Below are 23,454 nucleotides of genomic sequence, written 5' to 3' on the forward strand. Positions count from 1 at the left end.
CTGAACATTAATATCTAATAGCTTGATCTACTTGAAGATACTGTCTATGCTTGAATTTCTAATAGAATGTGTAGACTTTAGTGGTGCCTCTCTGGGTGGGCCAGCTTCAGTCTACAGAATTTGGGGAAACTGGAAGAGATGGTTTGGGTTTACCAGAGGCAACAGTTACTACTGGAATGACTTCCATTCTTTGGCCCATAAGCAATAGGAGAGCTTCTGTTTAGAAATTTGTCTTCTTGGGCTTGCCATGGTATGGAGGTCCTATTGTATGCTGGGAATTGAAGAGGAGATGCAAAGTTACAAGATGTATAGAAAAAGCCCATTCACACTTTAGCAAGGGTGTAATCTGTGGCTATTTTGTAGAAAGAGTACTGTAGCCTGATCTTCGAGGAACATCATTCAGTGGCAGCATAATCCAGGTGTAGGTGGTTCTTGACTTATTCGATGACTATTCACCAGAGAGAGTGATTTGCTGGGAGAACCTAGAACCACCAAGGGTTTTTTCTAGCTCTAGGAATTTATAACTCTCAAGCATCTCTGTGTGTGACTGCAACCCCATGAAAATGACTAAGTTCTAATTGTGCAGTGCTGTCCAAGCACTGTGATTGTTCTTTTAACCTACCAGTTGACTTGTCTGGCAACCATCAGCATCAGCTCAAGATTACAAAACATGTGCATCCTGTTATATAGATGCCATAGCAAATCTGCCATTGTGTTCTCAGTTCTGAGCCCCAGTTTCTTAGCCAGCATGCTCCAAGCACCCTCTCTTTCACTTCACCAAAGTTTAGAATAAAAACAATGTTAGGGCTACGACGTACCATAGGGTTCATTCATCCCATTTGCTTTGTAAGCATGTAGTCATCCTAACTTACTGAGACTTACCGTATGCTAGGCAATGTGCTAAACCTTGAGATAGATCATCGCACCCTTCTTTCTACACTACGAGTAGATACTCTTAGCATATTTCTTTTCTTGATAAGGATACTGAGACTTCGAGACATATTTGTCTCATAGCCAGAGAGCAGCTGCCCAAAGCCTATAGAATGTGAGTGATTTGTATATGGCCACACAAAGATTTCCATTTCTAGCTGTGCTCCCATTACACTGGTTTAACCCATCTAGATATTTTCTTTGTGTTGTTTTCTCTCTAGAGGGGCCATACAAATGAGCAGAAAGTTAAGACTGTGATAGTTGGGTGTGTTTGTCTTTCCAGAACAGAGACTGTTCTTCTTTGTAAGCCTTCTGTGTATACTGCTTACTGCCAGTAACCCACTCAGACAAACCCCTTGCTAGCTCATGCTGCTGCTGCCTTGGTATTTTCTACGCAGCAAACAAGGGGTATGCATTGGATCATAGAATCAAAGTTCTCATAAAGCCGAATCAGAGATGAACTTCCCAGCCCACCCAACTAATTGTTAGGCAAGTTGGAATATTCCAGGTATGAAAGGTGGACTAAGTTCCCCTTGCCACCTATACTCCATTTTTTGTTGAAACTGTTGGGTTGTAAATTAGAAGCATCAAATTCATGGCAAGATTTGCTGCCAGCCTGGAGTCTTCATCCTGCTGGAGACAGTAGTCTCATGAGGACAGCCTGTCCCAGGTCTTGTGGGCTGTGTCTTCCACCTTTTCCATCTTTCTTTCTGTTGCTTATCTCAGAAGCTGGGAGATGGGAAGAGTAAATATAATACGGACTCCTTGCTTCATGTCATTGCAGTCAAAGCAGAGCTCAAAATTGGCAATAAATATTACTGACCTTGTGAGAAGAAGGTGGTTTGGTCTGAAGCTTCCTGTAAAACCTTGTGCCTTCTTAACCCAAGTGTACTCCGTTGAATATGGAATAAGAACACATCAGGAAATCATTCATTTGCGCCTCTGCCTTGCGCTTAATCAAGGTCCCTCAGTTTTTTCTCACTTTCCTACTTTCTTGACCTGTTTTGGGAACAGCGAAGGGAGGTTAGCATGTAACTTGGATTTATCCAAATTGCTTTAAAGGATCTGTTTCTATATAACAAAATTGACAAAAGTCATGGGAAGGAAAAACCATTAATGCAATACCTTTGTCCTCCTCCCTCCTCTGTCCCTCCAGTGCCACTGCCTTGTGTGTGCCAGGAGCCCCTTTTCACTCTGTCCCAGGAGTTGGGGGGGGTCCAGCCAGGAGCTGAGGTGGAGGATGCTCCTTCGTTGTCCAGCCCCTGCTTTCACACTTCTCTTGGTTGTAGCTATGTCATAAAACAACTATGACCCTGTCCTGGTGCAAACTGTTTCCTAAAATATTTGTGCAGATATTCTTTTAAAACAAGTAAATGCAACTGCATTAGCAGTTGGGTACCTGGGTGTGGACTTTAAATTGGGCTGTTATCATGACTGTCCTATGTTCAGAATAATGAGCCTTGTAGAAGTGAACCTTTTTTTGTAATATTCTAAACTATTTCTATGTTTAGGTTTTCATACAGACTACTTGGCACACATAATTTTCTCTGCCTTTTCATTCAGGGAGAGAATTTGATACTGCCCCAAATCAAGAAATCCATTGTATAATGTGAGAATTGAGAAATAGCTCATACTTGCTAAGGGTTCATCATGTGTAGGCACTTTATGGGTATTGCTTTAAGCCTCACAATAGCCTTGTATTCAATACTCCTGTTAATTCTAATTTTGCATATGAGTAAACTGAGTTTCAGAGAGGTTAAAAAGCTTGCCCAAGGTTACACAGCCAGATAGGAATAGAGATTGGATTTGAACTATACCGTATTGTTTTTACGAAGGAAGGAAAAGTCCTAGTTAATAAAAGAGCATATGCAATCTTGAGAGAGGGAAGAATGACAGAAAGAGGAAAGAAAGAAAAAAAAAAGGAGACGTTTCATAAGCCAGGTGGTATAGTAGTAGAAAGTAGTAATAGTAATTGTAGTAGTGATGATCATTGTTTTTAATCAAATAAAATTACATGAGTGCCTTTTATTTTTGTAGAAGCAGAAAAATATTAACCAAGTTTGAGGCCATTTGTCAAGGCCTGCATTGTACAGAATCAGAATTTGATCAGAGGACATCTAAGAAAAAGCTATAGAAAATGCAGAGTGTGACTAATATTAGCTAACATTCATTCACTGAACACTTAGTTCCTGCCAGGCAATATGATAAATGTTTGGTAGCACCCTTGTGGAATTCTCACCATTGTGTATGATGTTGTTCTCATTTGATCATTCCTCTCATGATGAGGAAATTGAAGCTTGGGGAAGTTAAATAAGTGGTTCAGTTATCAAGTGGTAGAGAGATGGGACTTGAACCCAAACAGTCCAACCCCAGGGCTTACCTTCTTAACCTTCCATAATTTAGCCTATACCACCATTTTTATCCTAGAGTGTTATCAGATCAGGGTGATAGGCTCACATTGTCATGATGTCTTGTGCTGGGGGTGCCTTAACAGTTGCTGTTACCTTCCAAGGTCAGATAGAATTGGCATGTACAGACTCAGAGAGGTAAGAGGGCTTCCCTTCATCTTCCAGTTGTGTATGTTTGTGATTGGTGCCACTGGATTCTAGGTAGAATTTATCTTTATGAAGTAAAGGATACATGCCTGTGCTAGGGCAAGACAATTAACCTGTTTAGACTCATCTTTAGAGCTGGATCCCTGTCCATCCAAAGTCTTTGCCCCAGACCACATGATCTTGAGGTTTATGCCATCTCTAAGATCCAGGACTTCTAATTTTAAGTAGACTTTTATCACTTCTGCATTTCCTTGCTGTATAGCCCAACACACCCAGGAAGCAGGCTGCCAGGCTAGGACAAGTAGATAACATTTTAGATTAGCAGCTAATACCATTATTTAGAGTCTTTTTTTAGCTAAAGAATTCTTTAAAGAGCCAGAGAAAATCAGGCTGGCTTAATTTAGTCCCCTACCAACCCACTCTTCTGCAAATGAGTAGTTCAGTTCAACTCATGGATCCCTCCCTGAGGGGTGGGAAGAAGAAAGGGGCACTTCATTGCTCCTAACTCAGCTCTGCCTTCTGCGAGCCCCCAAGTTCACATGGCTTTCTTGTGAATTTGGTTTGCCCCCTTCCTCTTTCTTTATTGTTTTTTGCCCTTTCTCCTCTCCCTCTTTTTAGAAAGTAAATTATTTTACTATTATTCTTGTGCTCCTTGCCCTGTCCTACTCTACAAGTCTTTAAAAAAATGTTTTAGTGTTTTATATACAAATCTAGGAAAACTAGCAGGGTTGATGTGTGATAATGTTTAATGTGGGTTGAGATTTTTTTCTTGACCAGAGCCGCGCTTGTTTTGCTTTTCTACCAACAAGTGATTTGGAGCAGGGAGGGGCTCCTGCTTCTGATTTGTAGAACTAATTGTTATTTTAATATCTCCTCTGAATTCCTCCAGTTTCTAAACAGTGAGCACTGGTTGGCTTGCCTGCTGGGTGTCTAGCACTGGGATAGGTACCATGGGTAATTAAAGTTGGGCTTTGTGGGATCTGGTGTTTTATTTGGAAAGATGACTTGCTTCCATGAAGCAAATTAGAGAGTTACATAATATATTTATATAATCTAGTATTAAATTGGTAGTTTACAATTCCAGGCAAAGTTCTAGAAGGCAGAGAGTGGTGTAGTCAGAAGTAGATTGTTTGAATGACCAATCAAGTTCCTCTTATGTATGGATGCAGCTCTGTGCTAGGTACATTAGGCTCTCATGACCCTTTTATTTTATCACAGAATTTATACAACTTAAAGTATTTAAGCTGTCAATTAAAAAAAAAAAAAGGACAATGGTGGGTTTAGTGGGGAGCAGAGAATAATATTCCAGGCAAGTGTTGAGATTGCATGGGTTAGCAGTGGATAAGCAACCATTTGAGAGACTTGGGTATTGATGATCCTTCCATTGCCCAATCAGAGGATCTAGATTTAGTCATTGTTGGTCGCTGGACCGCAGTTTCTCATCTGAAAATGAAAGGCTTAGTCTATATCCTCTTTGAAATCAGTGCTACAATTCTAGTGATTCCTTTTTTTTTTTTTTTTTTTTTTTTTTTGAGACGGAATCTTGCTCTGTTGCTCAGCTGGAGTGCAGTGGCATGGTCTCAGCTCACTGCAACCTCCACCTTCCAGGTTCAAGCGATTCTCCTGCCTCAGCCTCCCATGTAGCTGGGACTACAGGCGCGTGCCACCACACCCAGCTAATTTTTGTATTTTTAGTAGAGACGGGATTTCACCGTGTTGGCCAGGCTGGTTTCAAACTCCTGACATCGTGATCCGCCCGCTTTGGCCTCCCGAAGTGCTAGGATTACAGGCATGAGCCACCGCACCCAGCCTAGTGATTCCTTTTAACTAGAGTTTATTCCGCTGAGAATCCCCCCACAGTCAGAAGGGGACAGTGGTGGCATATGGAAACTGCTCCTTTTCTTCCACTATTGTTCTTTTCTTTCAGAGCACACTTAAATACACAGATGTGATGTCTATTTGCAAAAGGATTCTTTGAACTTCATCAAAACAATTTAATTGGCCACAAAACTAGATCTCCCTATTGATATGTCTTTAGCCAATATTTTTACTCTCTATGCTTCAGATTTTGGTATCTGATCTAAATCAGAGACTTATGCCACAATGTTGGCCAAATTCATCTTCTAGATAGGGCTATGGAAGACTAGTTCTTCAGGATATTAATAGATACCCCTTAGGAGATGAGAGAGGGAGATTTTTCTTGGTAAGTTTGGGGAACGTTGAGTCAAACAAATTCTACTGGTCTTTCTTCTAGGGCTTTGCACAACGTTTGAGGTACTAGCATGCACCACGAATACTTAGATGCAGTATTCAGCATGTCCCAAACTTTTGTGAAGGCAGAACTCTTCCCCCCTCCCCCAAGGATCACCTTACAGGGAGATATATTGGTGATGGCTGAAGTGCATTTTGATTTCATGTTAGTGGAGCCAAGTCATGAAATTCAATCACAAAGTGGTTGGACTGGGATATATGTGAGAAAACCATCTGAAATATTTGCAGAATATCATTCAGATTAGACCAGGAATGTTTAGAGCCATTATTCTTTAAAGCTGCAAGGCTTTGAACAAAATTTCCCTCATATTTTGCATCTGGTTTTAGTCAGTACACACTTGGCATTAGATGCTATATGATTTTGCAGGGCAGCTATATTTAAAGATTGCCAGTACCGCTTAGTTCAGATGGGAGAAGCCAAAGTTTCCTCGTGTATGAAGCAATTAGTCTCACACAGGTTCTCCTCATTGTCTTTATCTAGATGCATGCTTTCTTCAGCTACATTCCCAGACATAGGGAATGAAGTCAAAAGAAACCTCTGGTGGAGACCTGTGGGTGAATATAGTTGGGTAAATGGTGGTTTAGGGGCTGAGAAGCAATTTTGCCACTTAAGTCAAAAAACTGGAAAACCAAGTGGTAAATGCAGTCCTTGATTTATTTCTTTCATCCTATCTATCTCTACTTTCCATTCTCCTTTGTACACATAGCTCAGAGGAATGATTGTCAATAAACAAGAGGATTGGCTTCTCTATGATATTCAATAGTGGATGACTAAGATGCATACATGTATTCCGCCGGAAGTTTCCCAGACCCTTTTGCCCGGCCTTGACTCTTACTGAACCGCATGTAGAGTCACCACATTTTAAGGGCCTTGAGAAACCTTTTTTCAGTCAAGTACAGCTTTCTTATTTTGTGAGGAAAAAGAGACTTCACAGTGGTAGGGTGACTTGTCCTGGGAGCATATTATCTACTTAATGCTGGGCTCAGAGCCCAGTTCTCTTGACATCCAACTTCACCCCCATTCAGCTTTTGGTTGTACCAGATTTTCTCATGAAATTTCCATGGGCTTTTAACATACTCCCAGAAAGTTACCAAACCTTCCTAAATTTTATACGTGATTGCCCTAGCACTCTAAAGACTTATATATACCAGCTTGTATGTGAGATACAGCTCCACTAAAATAAAAAAGAAAATTAAGATGGAGAAAGACATTATGTCACACATTACCTCTTTCAAAATGTCATGATAGAAATGTAATACGATGTAAATAGTTGTGTCCATTTATTTTACATATATGGACGCTTCCATGTGTAAATTTAATTCAAAGTTGATTAAATGCGTGGATTTAAAATGACTCATAGTTGCCTATTTTTTCTAAATGTTTCATGTCCTATATTTAACCCGTGTTTATTGACCGTCTATTATATAGAAGGTGCTTTATGCAAAATTACAAACTTTATTTGTTAAAAAATTTAAAAGCAGTCTGGATTAGTTGCATTAAACTTTGAATATGACTTTGAAGAACAACTTTCAAGCCCAAGTAATTTTATGAGAAATCATTCCTAAATGAGCCAGCATATTAAAAAAAAAGATAAAAATGGTCTAATGGCCTTTTTAATATAGTTACATAGTTACAGCCATGCTCACTTTATTCCTAAGATGCCTTAGTCTACATTTTTATTTTTGATGACTGAGGCACTTGAAATCTATTTTCTATGTTGATAATTATGAAATAGTTAAAAAGGACTTTAAGATGACATTTTCAGCTATTTACGGTGTGCTCAGGAGGTACATGTGTCTGTAACTTGAAAATAGGAACCACAGAAGTGTGATGAATTTCTAATTTTCATATGAATCAATGACAGAATTCACACCTGGCTACAGTCATGTGACTTTTACGAAGAAAATGAATATCTATGGATATCTAGATAGTGCTGTATTCCTTTCCTGCTGATTGTTGATCGCTGGGATGGCTCCCTGATACCCTGAACTAAATAAAGCCTTCTACCTTATACAACTTTTACTGGCTTTCTCTTTTCTAAAGCCACAACTTCTTAGTTTGGGATTCAAGCCCACCACCTTGACTCCAATCTTTCTTTTCAACATCCTCACCCACCATTCATCTTAATTTATGTTCTATTCCATTGACTTGTTAGCTGCTCCTTGTACCTACAGTGACTTTTCTCCCTGTCTTGCTGATGCCATTGCTCCCCACGGGATCCTTTTCCCTCCTTTCTGTGGTCATATCCCTCTGCCCTTTAAGATCCTATAAAATACCACCTTTTTCTCTGAAATCTTCCCGTATGACTCAGGTATAGAATATTTTCTCTTCTGTCTGAATTCTTATGTTGTCTTATTTCTACCATACTATGTTCCTTATACATCTCCATCTTTAATTATTGTATTTAAGGGCATACCCTCTTCCTTGAAGGCAGGATCCAGTATAAATTCAGTTTAATTTTCTGTGATGCCCAGCACAGAGCTTTGCACATCTGAGGCATTAGTGAAAATCTGTTGAATGACATTACTTCCTCATTCATTCATTCAAAGAAGTGCTCCCTAATAGCAACTGTTGTAGTTGACAATGCTTGAAAGTGTCAGTACTGGATAGATTGTGGTCCAGGTTTTGCTAATGCTTGTATGGGTAGTAGTTTATATTTAGATGTAATTGTTGTGTAATAAGTATGCACATAAGTGTCTTAATGTATAACTATTGGTGATGGTGAACATTGAGTAGTAATAGAAGTAACACATGTTGACTGATTGATACAAGTGATGCCTTTTCCTACACTGGTTACAGGAATTGTGTCAATTAATCCTTGTAATAAACTATCAGATAACAACTCCCATCCTACTCCCTCCCTCATCCTACTCTCTCCCCCATCCTACTCTCTCCCACTTTCCCCAGTAAGGAAACTGAAGGTCACAGAGGTTGAGTGAATTTCCAAAAGTCCCACAGCTGATTATTGGCAAAGCTTGGATTTGAATCAAAGTCCACCTGACTCCATAGCCATCTCTTAACTCTCTAATATGAATGTCATAAAACTCATTTATCCAGAGATGTGTTATAATAACCTCAACTCTCCAAAATTCAGCATGAAACCAGAAGCAAGCCAAAAAAGTAAATAAAATAAAAAGCTTTGGGTTAATGAGAACAATACTTCTTCACAAACTGTGTTATCTGTTTTCCTAGGTCACAGCAAAATAGAAGGCCCAGACTAGAGGCAGATCATGTATGGAGGTGGGCTATTGGATACAGGCTCAGTGACAGCTGATGGCCTGATGTCTAGGGAAGAAATGGAAAGCCTAAAAAGCAAACACAGAACTATATTACTGTGCAGTTCATTAATGATGGTGGCCCTGAGTAATCAAAAAAAAAAAAAAGCTGGCAATATATTTAGTATATTCTGTTTAAAACAGCAAGATGTGTATAATGCAACTTTGAAAGACTTTCAGCAAAAGCAGTTGTACAGCCACATTATTAAAAGGGGTTTGGCTTCAGTTTTTCTGTAGTGCCTACTTTTTTTTTTAAATACTTTAAGTTCTAGGTTACATGTGCACAACGTGCAGGTTTGTTACATATGTATACATGTGCCATGTTGGTGTGTGGTACCCATTAACTCATCATTTACATTAGGTATCTCTCCTAATGTATATCTCCTAATGTAGTGCTTACTTTTATCACATCTCTGAGTTCCAGAATGAACATGTTAAGTGAGGAATTACTGGTTGTATGGGCTAGTATCAGTGTATACCATACGTAGATAGGACCAACACCACAAAAAAATGTTAGAATGAGTCTCTGTATCTTAAAACTTTGACATCTTTTGTTTGTTTGTTTGTTTTTAAGCTTGGAGAGACTCTACAAGTCTTTCGGTGAAAGGTGAATTTATTCCCTGACTACTTTATCTATCAGTCTTCTGGCTTTTATATTTTTCTTTACTAATTCCATAGGCAAAGATTCTGCCTTGTGAATTGCCAATGTTGATAACAAGCATTCATCCCCTTCCATAAATGCATTCTGATTTCCTTTTCCTTTTATATTTTAATTTTCAAACAAACAAGCAAGGAACATAGGACACTGAGCCAGGCCTGTGTAGGGAATGATGTTCCTTCTTGACTGAATTTAGAAAAACAAGCCTTGAGAAAGAGCTCATTGTGCAGCCTCAAACCACAGGGGCTGGCGTTGCTGGTGTCTGATGCTCTCCTTCTGGAGTACCCTGGGTCTCAGGAACTCACCCTTGCTTTTCCAGCTCCCAGATGGTCAGGCTGGGATCCAGTCTTTAATGGGGCCCAACTGGCACAATATCTGCATCCTGGGAAGAGAGCTGGAGAAAGTTTATTTAAAAAATAAATTACAAAATAAATAAATAAATAACCCACAAAACCAGAGGTAGTGGAAGCATAATGTATTTGCTTCAGTCTTTTTTCTCCCAAATCTGTTATTTTGAAAGATGATCTTGTTGCCATTTTGTTTTGTACAATTAACTGCATTGATTTCGGGATCTGGTTAGATTCCTGGTCAGAAGAACTGGGCAGTATATTTCTGTGAATGTTTAATGAGAATACCAGGAAGTTTGTGGTGGCAAAGTAAAAAGTTTTTTTTTTGTTGTTGTTTGGGAATTTTTTAGTAAAAAGAATTCTGAATGGAGTGGTGTTATTTTCTTTTTGTAGATTCATAAGAAACTTTAGTGACTGTTTATCTTAATTACTAATGGTGGCTAATGGCATCACGATATTTATCCATTCAATGTTCAACAAGTATTTATTGAGTGCCTACTAGTTCCAGGGGCTTGATAAACACCAGGAACATAGCAAAAACAAAGAAGGCCAAGATCATACCCTTATGGGGCTGATATTCTACTTAGGGGGACACAGAAAATGAATAGGAAAGCACATCTACATCTCTCTACTATCCATCTGAGTCTATGTCGATACCTATGTTGAGAGAAAGTTCAGTGTTAAGTAACATGACTGACTATTCAACGCTAGATTTTAAGTCCCCTGTTTAACTCAATTCCTGAAACTTTAATTTCAAAAGTCTCCTTTGACATTCATACATGAAGTTTATCTTTAAGGATTCATGTGACTCAGCATATTTTGGTAAACATTGGTTTAAAGTTCTTTTCTTGAAAGGACAAAAGGAAACCAGAATGTTTGTGAAACAGTAAATGCCTCCTCTGGCTTTTTCTCACGTTCCCTGAGAAATCATACACTGCTTTTGAGACAGGCAATTCTTGGGAATGAAAGAATCTGTGTTATGAAACCCAGAGAACTCTGATTAGGGAACAAACCAAAACACACCAAGGAACTCAGAAGAAGAGCTGGCATCCCCTGATTTATGTGGTAGCCACTTCAGGGAAATAGAGAGATAATATGGAGGTTCAGTCAGCACAGTCGCCAAGAATATATACTTTTCATATTTCAGCTTTCTTTAGGAACTCCTAATAATATATTTTAAATGTCGTGTCTAACTCTAAAAAGATGCATGTTTCAGAGTGGTGGAGGGAAGACAAGTTTGCCTGTTTGGTCCCTAACACTTTAGTATCTCTTTAAAAATCCATAGTTTGATTGGGTTTTAGAGCTTTAATTATGCTTTTATATTACAGTTTTCTTATTTAAGTGTCTGCTTCATGTCTATCACTCAGTACCCCCTGCCTATCTCAAAAGAGATGGATGTTATTATCCTAACTGAGGAGGAGGGAGAATGCTGTGAGAATTATTAATACATAAATTTAAAAATTAATCTGGAAAGTGCTTTAGGGTCCCCAGAGAAGCTCCACCCAAACATAAAGCATATGTAATATTATTATCAGCACCTCCACAGAGCAGACAGGAGCTGGTGCAGTATAAGATTAGTAAACTGAGGCACAGAGGGTGTCAATGAGTCAATGGGCTAGCATGCCTTAGAACGCAGACCCTTAGATGGGTAACATCTAAAAACTACCTTGCCAGTGCCCACTTTAGGCTTTTTCTAGCCACAAATGTTTATTATTTTTCCAGAGAAGAAACATTTTCTTCCCTTTATCCCTTCTCTTTGAGTCTTTGCTTGTTTTGGACTTTTTTTTTTTTTTAACTTTTAAGTGTTGAAGGTGATTACGGTTAAACTATTAGGTCCTAAACCTAGTAATGAGAAATTGCCGGCGTGCTTTCTAGTAACCCCAGTTATTTTTTGGCTTTGTGGCTTGGAACTTCAAATTGCATTTATTTTACCTACTCCTATTGGTTGGAAAACATGGATAAAGGCTTATCTTGGAATTGCTTTTTTTGTTTTCCTGGGGAATCATTCTCAGCTTGCCTTTCACCAGTGAGGAAAGCTGTTTTGAGTGGCCACTATGTTCCCAGGACGTTTCAAGGTGTGGGAAAAGCTGAGGATACAATCCATGCTTTCAAAGGCAGAGGTCAGATGCAAAGTACATGTACCAGGAATTATGGAAAAACAATAAACAGTCAAATGGAGAGACAGTCATTGTTGTATAATGATGGTCAATTGGCTGACTGGCCGCTTCCAGTTGATTCCTTAATCATGTTTCTTAACTTTCCTGAAACTTATTTTCCTACTCTATGAACCCGCTAATAATCATACCTACCCCTTAATACTACAGGATGCAAATCACTGGAAGAGTTTAACATAGTGCTTGACACATGAGAAAAAGACAACAAAAGGTCATTATTGTTGAAGTCATTATCAAGGTCATTACCATCATCAATTTAGTGAGAACTAGAACAACACAAACAATAAAAGCTGCTGGCTCTCAGAGGGGAAAGTAGTCCCCAAGAGTTGCTCTTTCCTCCTGGAATTCTACAACATGTTTCCACTCATGTTTTTAAACACTAGGTACTCTCATTTACCTACCATGTGGACCATACTTTTGATAAGCTGGGAAGTTGTCTAAAAGCCATGTAGAAGATTGTCCTCTTCCCTGCCCCTCTTCTGGGCTTCCAGACTTTGTGTAGGCTGCCTCTTCGGAGTTCAACATGCACAGCTGCATGATCTACCATGCATTCTCTCTCTTGGTGTCAGCTCTTCTGTCCAGGAGAGGTCCCATTCAAACACCTCCATGTCTGGCTCCATCTCTGTTATGGCCACAGCAGCTTTACTTTGTACCCAGAGGCCACAGTGGGCATATCTTGCCTGGCTAACCCCCCACAGGGTTCTTCAGGTCCTGTGGTCTGAGTCTGGAGCAGGGAAAAGGCTCACACAGGCAGCTTAGAGGGAGCAGAAGTGTTGCTGCTGGCGGTCCCTGGCATGCTGACAGCCTCACCTGGAGCCCTGCAGAGATTATGTGTGTTTCATCTTAATGCCGCATGGAAAAATTATTTCTTCGGAATATAGTATTAATGCATTTTTATTTATTTATTTATTTTTTGAGACGGAGTTTCGCTCTGTCACCCAGGCTGGAGTGCAGTGGCCGGATCTCAGCTCACTGCAAGCTCCGCCTCCCGGGTTCACGCCATTCTCCTGCCTCAGCCTTCCGAGTAGCTGGGACTACAGGCGCCCGCCACGTCGCCCGGCTAGTTTTTTGTATTTTTAGTAGAGACAGGGTTTCACCATGTTAGCCAGGATGGTCTCGATCTCCTGACCTCGTGATCCGCCCGTCTCGGCCTCCCAAAGTGCTGGGATTACAGGCTTGAGCCACCGCGCCCGGCCTAATGCATTTTTATTGTTGAGCGATTGGAGAATTCAGAGAGACATACAGAAGAAAGTAAAATTACCCATACCTCTACCATCTAGAGGTAACTTTTAATATTTTGATGTTTTCCTTTTCTTCTATGCAAATACATATCTATTTGTTTGTTTGTTTGTTTTTTGAGACGGAGTCTTGCTCAGTCGCCCAGGCTGGAGTGCAATGGCGTGATCTCAGCTCACTGCAAGCTCCACATCCCAGGTTCACGCCATTCTCCTGCCTCAGCCTCCCAAGTAGCTGAGACTACAGGCGCCCGCCACCACGCCTGGCTATTTTTTTTGCATTTTTGGTAGAGATGGGGTTTCACCATGTTAGCCAGGATGGTCTCGATCTCCTGACCTCGTAATCTGCCCGCCTCGGCCTCCCAAAGTGCTGGGATTACAGGCGTGAGCCACCGCGCCCGGCCTCTAATTCTTATATAATCACATATAATACATATAGTCCCAAACTTACGTTATTACACTTTTTAAATAACATTTTTCTCATAATAAAAATAATGGCTTTATATGTACAAATAAGTTTATTCCGTAAGTATTTACATGATCTGGTGCAAGTTTGGGGAATTTACACACACAGAAATACATACACATAGGAGGAAGAGGCAGACAGAGAAGACAAATCACATCAAATGTTATCAGTCCAGAAATAAACACTCTTACCATTTAGCAAAGATCTTTTGTGGCATACTTTTTCAGTATTAATTTTTAAACCTTTTTTTTTCATTTCATCTTATTTCTCACTGGAGTTACAGACATTTAGACATCTTTTTCTTTTTTACCACTTACATGATATACAAGCAGTGGTCTCATGCTCATATTTAGACCTGAGTGCTGAGCCAGTCAGATAACTAATATTAAAAGCAACTTAGGCAGAAAATGAGAGTTGAGTACTATCAGGTTAAGAACAGTAGACTCCCCTGGACTCATGGATAATGATTACGATACCCAGTGGAGTCAATGATTTAGTAGAATTCTGGCCCAATTTATGTAAATATTCCAGAAATATTTTGAAAATATTCTGTATGTAAGTCATTAACTACTTAATTTGTTTATTTTTATTTTTATTTTCTTCTGAGACAGTCTTGCTCTGTTGCCCACGCTGGACAGCAGTGGTGCAATCACAACTCACTGCAACCTTGACTTCCTGGGCTCAAGAAATTCTCCCACTTCAGCCTCCCAAGTAGATGGAACTAGAGGCACATGCCACCATGCCTGGTTAATTAAAAAAATTTTTGTAGAGGCGTGGTCTCCCTTTGTTTCTCAGGCTGGTCTCAAATTCTTGGGCTCAAGTGATCCTCCTGCTTCAGCCTCCCAAAGTGTTGAGATTACAGATGTAAGCCAGCACACCAGGCCAAGTTAACTACTTTAGAGGTTACAAATGTGAATTAGACTGTGTTCCTGATCTCAGGTAATATCTTATGAGAGAAAGATGTATAGGACAGTATTTATGGCACAAAGCAAAATAGGCTGCTAAGCATTATAGTATCAATATCATAATAGTATAAATTCCTCAAAAATGCAGGCAACTTTGACCCTTAGGATCAGGTAAAACTTACTGGAAGAGGGAGCATATGACTAGGGTCTTCAAGAACAAGTAGAATGTCAGTAGAAGAATATTTAGGAAAGAATTGTATGAAGAAAGCAAAACTGTTGGGCAAGGGAATGGTGTTTTCATGTATCCACATGCCTTTTACTCCAGAATGTGGTAAAGCAAAGTGGGAAGTGTGCCTAGGAAGGAAAATTGGCCATCAAGCCTTGGTGAACCCTTAATATTATTCTGTCAAGGAGTTTGAACTATGTAGTAGGCAAAGGGGGCAGATAAGAGTTTGGTTTGAGGCAGAGCATAATATGATGAGATTGTATTTGAAGAAAATAATTATGATGGAAAAAGTAGAGGTAGAGGGAGACCATTTAGAAGGCAATTTTTCCTACTATGTAATAGTGTAAGAAAGAGTGACAGCCTGAACAGGAGAAAGAGAAGAAGCACAGAAGAGCCATTGGGGCCCAGTTAGGGGCAGAATCAATATGACTTAAGAAAAATAAAGGAAGAAAAAGAAATAATGATAACCTCAAGTTTTCTGTTTTGAGTAATTCAAAGGCTAACATTCCTTTAACTGAGACAGGAGACACAAGAACAGGAAATATTTATTTAGAGGTAGTAAGACGATAAATTTAGCTTGGGTCATGTTGAGATTGAGATGGCAAGAAGACTTATTTGGGGGAAATTCTGTTACTCTGTTGCTAATAAAAGTTTGATGCTTGGCCAAAGAGATCAAGTCTACAGGTGTAGATTTGGAAATCAGTTTAGCTGAGGTGGTTGAGCTAATGAGTGAAATCAAGAAGTGCTAGGCAAATAGAGGGGAAGAAAGGACAAAACTTGTGAACTTTCTACTATTAACAAGTTGACAGAAAAGTGGAGCAAATGAAGAAAATCAAAATAACCAGGAATCAATGAATAAGAGAAGATCTCGGGAAAATACTTCTTTACAGGTACAAGAGACTGGTTTTCATCCTAGTGTTTCAAATAATTTTCGTTAACTTGCCTGACCATCAACTTTTCTCATCTGAAATACATAAACCACAAACATGAGTTTTAAAAATTAGTGAACATGAAAGTGCTTTGGTAAACCATCAGACACTTTGCAAGTCTTACGTTTTATGATTGTCACATAAGAAAATGGAGAGTTCCAAAAAGTGAAAGAGTGTAGTGTCAGATGCTACAGAGTTTCAGAAGAATATTTATTTCTAGCCCAAATTGTTTGACTTATAATTTAAGGAAATTACGTCAAAGAATGAAATCTGTTCTCTAATCACTTAGAACAGTATTTACCAAAGTAGTGGGGCATGGGACCTTGGTAGCACAGGAGACAATTTTAGATTTGACACAGATATGAAATAGAAATGAATCACACTGTGAGAAAGTTAGTCTCCTTTTGGTTTCTCTTTTAATCATTCCTTTTGTTTCTCTTTTAATTTTTGTTTTATTCCATAATTCTGATTTTTATTAAAGGGATAAAGTCTCAGGGCAAAGAAGTCTTTAACATTTAACACTAGCTAATCACCCTTTTCAATAAATTTCTTCAGGTTGTCAACAATATCTAGCTAGAATTTATATCATATGAACTTCAAGATTACTAGCTACAATACCTTCTTATTTTGCAGTTGATACCAGTTTTCCAATTATGGTAATGACATAAAGTTTTCTTTTAAAGTAAGTTTTTTAAATAAAAAGATAATCACTTTTTAAAATATTAAGTATGTGATTGTATAGGTGGTATGTAGATATGACAAAACTAAGAAAGTGATAGTCCAGTGATAAATGTTCGAAAAACTTAGACTAGCCCTCCCTCCTTCTGTTGCTTTGAGTGGCTGCCTTGGTTCAACCAGGCTGGAATAATGTGTGAAACATATTTTGTGATTCGTGGGTCCTGAGTTCTACACCCTAGATCTAGACCCTGTCCTTCCTCTAGGATGTTGCGTCAATTTTCAGAGCCCCCAGACGTTTCTAGATTTTTGTGTCCTTAGCTGTCAAAATAAGAAGATTAGCTTTAAACTATCACTAACATTTCTTCCAGCAATAAATTCTACAGTTCTTTGAGTGATTAGTAAATAAGCCAGTGCTTTCAAATTGATCAAAGTTAGCTAAAATGTTTTTTCTCCATAAGCATCAATATCATGTGTCAGTGCTAGAGATTCTTCCCAGACTAATACTATGCACAGCTAGGAAAACATCAACAAATTTATTCTCTAATTATGATTCAGATTCTACTTCATCTGTGAAGGATTGTTGTTTAGAAGGAATTTCTGCTTTAGTTAGGGCAATTAATTAAAATTGAAAATGAAATTGTAAATGAAAATTTGTTTGCATTTCCTGAGCCTAATGCTTTATGCTAAAGCCTCACTCTCAGTCTGTAGTTTCATTGCAGTCGTATCTAATCAATTTATAAAGCCCATGAATTTTGTTCCTAGGTATAGCAACTCATACATATTAAGTCCCTATACTTAAAAAGAATCTTCATCCATCTATTTACTAATATCTTTCCATCTTTTAAAATTTATTTCCCCTGAGAACAAGGAGTGCAGGCAGGTGAAGTGTTAACTGGCTGAAAGTTCTTATCAGTATTATTGTGAGTTAATGGTACTCTATATCCCAAGTACATATTAAAATCAAATACCTTCTATTTGAAATATAACAACATGGATCATCCTTTACCAAAAGCATGGCAAAGAACCAGGCAATAAATGAAAAATGGAGACAGCATGGGTACAGAAAACACACACACAGTCCTTGGATCAGAAAAAAAACTGAGTTTGTTACTACCTTTAAAAGGTTTCCATATGAACAATTTTTTCTCTATGATTACAAAGGAAGTGTTTGTCCCGTGACTTTTTTGAACTGCATCAGTGTTGCCTTTTGCTGTAACTTGCTGTGACAAGGGTAAAGTTGCTTATGCAAGCAACTTAATTTTAAGATTCTGTTTTCTCACCTGAAAAAAAAGGATAAAAATACAGTCATTGTTCTGACCCATTAGTGTTTGTATGTAAAATATCCAGCAATGTGGTAGATACCTCCTGGGTACTCAACAAGTGTTAGTTCCCAACACTGCAGTAACAGTGTCTCAACAATTAACATGCTCTTGATTTGGGGAAGATCATCTTTCACTGCCCTTCAGAGCCTCTTTCTTATCTTATTCTCTCTATATTATTAAACTCGATTTCCTGATCTCTATGCTTACAGATTACACGAGCAAATGAGAAGGTGCTAAGAACAACAGGAAAAAAAAAGACAAAGAAGCAGAATAACAGAGAAATAATTTTAAAATCTTAGAAACCTGGAGCCATTTAATACAGGGATAAATAGCTCTTCATGCCTCAACAGTCATTTAGGGCTTTTTTATATTACAGCAAGATATAATATAGGGTATTCTAAATGATGATCTTGATTTACCAAGGGTAAGTTAAATTATACACACTTTGCTCATTTTAAAAAGCATACAATGCATTTTGGAAGAATTAACAATATGAATAGAACTTTTTAAATAATTTTAACATTTATTTTAGATTTAGGGGGTACAAGCGCAGGTTTGTAACATGGGTATATTGATATTGAGGTTTGGGATACGAATGACCCTGTCATCCAGGTAGTTAGCAATGTACAGATAGTTTTTCAATCTTTGTTCCTTTCCTTCCTTCCCCACTCTAGGAGTCCCCAGTGTCTGTAGTTGCTATGTTTATGTCCATGAGTACCTCCCACTTAGCTCCTACTTATAAGTGAGAACATGCAGTATTTGGTTTTCTGTTCCCGTGTAGAACAAAATTTTAAGAAACCTTTTTGTGTGTTTTGCTGGGTAAAACCTTAGCCTTTGAAAACACTAAGCCATGGAGATGAACTCAGTCTTCAGGGGTTCCACATAAGCATGGTCTTACTGAAATATCTTTTGTGCATCTTCAGCAAATAAGCCAAGGTTCCATGTATTATATGGAAGAGGATAAGGCATTTGTAATTGCTAAGTTAAAATGGTTTTATGCAGATATGACTTTTTCTTTGTTTCAGAAAGCAACATTTGATATAAATTACTTGTGGGCTTTAGCAGTAACAACTTTCTCAAATTATTTTCGCTAGGACTTGGTATTAGAACAGTTTATCCAGTTGGGGGACCCATGGGCTGTATCCAGCCTCTCATGGTGTTATCTGTGATTCTCTGGGAAAAACACTTGAACTGGGACTGGTTTGCACATTGAAATAAGGAGCCCTTTCTAAGTTATCCGCATGAGAGAACAGCACAAGCATGTTAGTTTAAACTCATGTATACTGTATAAATTATCCACTGTATGCAGAGGACTCAGTACCACAAATGTTGAGCTAACTGCATCTGAAAGGAGTCAAAAAGGACAACTGCAGAATCCCATAGAAAGAGAACATGTAGAATCCAGCACCATCAGAGGTCAACCAGTCAAATACCAGGGCTGGATTTTTCAAAGAACCAGATAATGCCAGTTTTATGGCCATTAATAACATTTTAGTTATGTAAACAAAGATAAGAGTAATAAAAAATAAATTCTGCTTCATAGTGTAATCTGATTGCCAACAGAGTTCAGAAATGAACTTTCTCATTGTGCACGCGGCGTTGCATAATGGACCAGTGATCATTCCGCAGCCTCCCCAGCCTTCCCTTTCCCTTTCCCTTTTATGGAGAGTCCTTAGTTCTGCCAGATCCATAAGCTATTCCAGGGAGGCAGATTCTTTTCTTTCTCCTGTTAAGCTCTTTGATTGTGCCTCTGGTAGTTAATATACCAAATGGTCTTCAGGGGTACTTCATACGTGCACACTGCAGCTAATCAGAGTGCCTTGGCCTACTGTTTCCCTACTTCTGTGTTTTCCACATGTTGACGGGCTCAGTTCAAACACCAGGCCTATCAACTTCTGGAGAGGCATAGCAAAGCTCGGCTCTGATTTGGTCTGCTTCAGAGATTTTCCAAAGGATATCCTGTAGTAGATAAATCATTTCATTAGGCCAGGTTCCCTGTTCAAACCAGGAAGCAGAGGGCCTGCCAGGTAGGAAAACCCAGATAATGTCGTTATGGCTGTACTCAGAGTATTTGTAAATATTGTTGTCGGTGTCTTTCACGCAGGTTCCATCAAGATTGGATTTAAACATAGACAGGTTAATTATGTGTTTTAAAGCTTTGTTTATGGAGTGCTGTTAGGAAGACTGTGAAGTTTTAAATATTGAAATGACAATTTTCCCCCCCAAATGTCTCCTCCAGTTGATCACTCCTCATGCCATCCGTGTGCAGACCCCTCCTCGGCACATCCCTGGTGTTGTGGAAGTCACACTGTCCTACAAATCTAAGCAGTTCTGCAAAGGAACACCAGGCAGATTCATTTACACAGGTAAGAACCACTGCAGATGGTGAGCACAGAACTGCCTGGGGCTTATGGGGTCTTTCCCCTTGTCTTCTATGTATAAAAGCATATATTTTATTTTAAAATCTAGTTAAAGTCTGCTTTCTTTCTTCATTTTACCATATGTATGAGCAAACATGGTGCTTTTATTATTGTATTAAGAATTCATCTAGGTGTCCATGCTGAATGGCAGGATCTGTTGAAATAACTGGTTGGATACCTAAAGATGCCACATGAAAAATAAGAGAAGGGGAAAAGAGATGTAGATAATCCTGAGTTTCTGGATGTTCAGTAACCTTGTTAGGGTTTGTTTGCTTTATGGAGTAGGGTTGTGCTTTCAGGAACAGTACGTCTTTCCTCTAGGCTGTTCACCGCATTTGTATTACATACAATAGTTTTCATGTTTAATTCTGGGTTGGTGCCTTCTTTCCAAGTATGCTGCATTTTTATCCTCCCAAAACAGCCTTGGCACATGGATCTGCCTTGTGGCAAGAAGCTGGGGTTTCAGAGTGAATGTGAATTCCCTCCCATCAGACAGAGAGAACCAGGCAGCATCTCTGTGGAATTACATCAAGTATAAAGGCTGAAAGATCCCTAGATTGTGAAGTGCAAACCAGACACCCAGGGATCTTTTACAATTCACATTCTGCTACAGTAGGTCTAGGCAGAACCTGAGATCCTGTGGTTCTTAAGAGCTCCCAGGTGAGGCTGATGCTGCTGGTCAAAGAACCACAGGTGCAGTGCGGTTCTGGGTCCTCTGCTTAGTGTCAGTTATCCTTGGATAGTGGTAACTGTCTCCACGAACTGGTCCCAGGTTTCCTTTTCCATTCAGTAAAAGACCACAAGGCCAGACTAAGTACAGAGCGGAAGTTGCTTTTACACAAAGAGATAACAGAGCAGTGACAGGATAACAGTTAACAAATCGTTATTATAACAATACAATTAAATGGACGACTTTTATTTTTCTGTGACATTTTACTTCAGAGCATCTTTCCCTTGTATTTCAATATTAGGAGTAAAACCAAACGTACTTCTTAGTCACCCAGTTTCTCTCTCTCTCTCTCTCCTCTCTCTCTCTCTCTCTTTCTCTCTCTCTCTCTCTCTCTCTCCCTTGAAATTATAAAAACAATTAATGTATCCTGACCCTTGGAAATGCCTCCCAGCCCTTTAAACAAAATGCAGGTTTGGTGCCTGCCTGACGATTAGTTTTAGTTAATTGAAAATTATAGGATTGACCCAAGAGGAAAATTTTGTTTGCACTCCAATCACTTTTACAAATTAAGGAAAATTACCGCAATTTTGTTTAGCTAAGGTTTCACACTGAGTTCAAGAAATTAGCTCAGCCATCCCAACAAAGTCAGCACTTTGTTAGTGAGCACTTGAAAAAATAATAGTCTATCTGGAGTTTTGTGGTGTATACAAACGAAGTATAGAGAAAGCTATGATGCTTTATAGAAGTAGGCCAAGTGTTTTTAATTAGGCTCATTGGTTCAGCATAAGTTTTGAAGAACAATCAAACTAGCAGATTAGCTGTTTCTTTTAAAGCTAGGATTTCTTGCCATTCATTTTTCCCATGAGAACTTCCACATAGCAGTGTGTGTGTGTGTGTGTGTGTGTGCGTGCGCACGTGTGTGTGTTTTACAAGTCTCATTATGGGGCTGCAGGAAAAGGACCAATTGAAACTCCTGATACTGTAACATTCCCCAGCATCATTCCAATGGATGGGAGTTTTTCACAATGTTCCCCACTGAACTCGGTGTTCTGGAACATATTTCAAAACCACAGAGGCCAAATGTTTTCTCTGAGAAGTTTGGACTCTGTTTTTGGCCGAAAACATTAGGCCTCGCTGGCTGCTTATTTACTCAGCTATTAAGAACAAGAAAAGGAGAAGAAAAAGAAGAAAATGCTTGTGTGGTGGGAGGTACAGGAGGCAATCAGGCATGGTTTCCGCTTTGGTGACAACGTCCCTGCCCATTAATGGTTCCATTTTGTGGTCAGGTCTCATTTAGAAGAAATTATTTTTAATCAGTCTTCAACAAAATATCCCCTAGAGCCACCTGGCCATAAAAGTTAGAAAAAAAAAAAAAAAACCTCATTAAATTACTTAAGTTCTCAAAAGAAAAGAGCTAGGGATCCATCAATATTTGGAGTTTTTTAAAACAATAAAAAAAAATTGGCATCAATTTAAGAAATCACATCTTAGAAAATCTGTATCACACTGGAATTAAGATAAAAATGTCGGATTTTCAAGTCTAGAAAAGTAGTTAAGGATAAGAGCAATAAGTTGGCGCATATGCACGTGTGTACATCTGTGAGAAATTTAAGGTATGAAAAAATGCTTCTGGTGATCTGGCCTCAAACTGTGGGCACCAGATAAGAAACCTTTTTTTTTTTTTTTTTTTTAAAGTATTCTAGGAGAGAGTTCTAACCTCTCCCCATATTGGAAAAATAAAAATCTGAAGAAATTGGCACAACGCTTTCCCCTCTGGTATAGTTACTTGGCTGTTAATAGTTATTATGACATCACATCATTTCTAACGAAAGGGAATCTGTGTTCATTGGTGACCTATGCACGGACCTTTTGATCATTAGCATTAAATGCCTCCACCATGCGTTACTTGTTCATGGCTGGGGCTACTGGCCTCTGTGATTCACTCAGTTTACCTCTACTGTCACCACTTACTAGTAAGGGTATAGAGATGGCTCATAAAACCTCTCTGTTCTTTGTATCCAAACAACTGCTCGGATCATTGTAAATGTACAGCACTCCTCCTTTGTCCACCCACAGAAGTTCACACTTCATTTTCTTTAACATCCATAGTATTTCAAGATGTGAGACTTGGTTTTCTGGATTGGGTGAGCTAACCCTCTTATTTCTTAGTGAAATATCACTTGGAATTTTTCCCTTGAAAAATATTATTGAGCTGAAGAGTAACACCCCAAACTAAGGCCTTATTGCTGTTTTTAAAGTATGCAAGAGAGAGTTGGCATTTGTAGATGTGAATGTCTCTAAAAGTCGATAACATTAAAAAGAAGAAAAAAGGCAGGAACAGCATGGCCTAATCTATACTAATAAAGGCAGACCTTTTGGGGAGGGAAGAATC

General features: G+C 38.9%; 1 protein-coding gene across 13 annotated transcripts in view; it reads left to right on the forward strand.

Moving 5' to 3' along the window:
• EBF1 (EBF transcription factor 1) overlaps nucleotides 1-23,454 on the forward strand; it is a 408,155-nt gene that overhangs the window by 305,413 nt on the left and 79,288 nt on the right. For all 13 annotated transcript variants that reach the window (XM_033180448.1, XM_033180449.1, XM_033180451.1 and 10 more), the window contains exon 10: nucleotides 20,212-20,338. In XM_033180448.1, coding sequence (XP_033036339.1) covers nucleotides 20,212-20,338 — 127 coding nt within the window. The remainder of the gene's footprint in view (nucleotides 1-20,211; nucleotides 20,339-23,454) is intronic.

This window comes from Trachypithecus francoisi, unplaced genomic scaffold (genome assembly GCF_009764315.1).
Source record: "Trachypithecus francoisi isolate TF-2019V2 unplaced genomic scaffold, Tfra_2.0 Lachesis_group2, whole genome shotgun sequence".
Lineage (NCBI taxonomy): Eukaryota > Metazoa > Chordata > Mammalia > Primates > Cercopithecidae > Trachypithecus > Trachypithecus francoisi.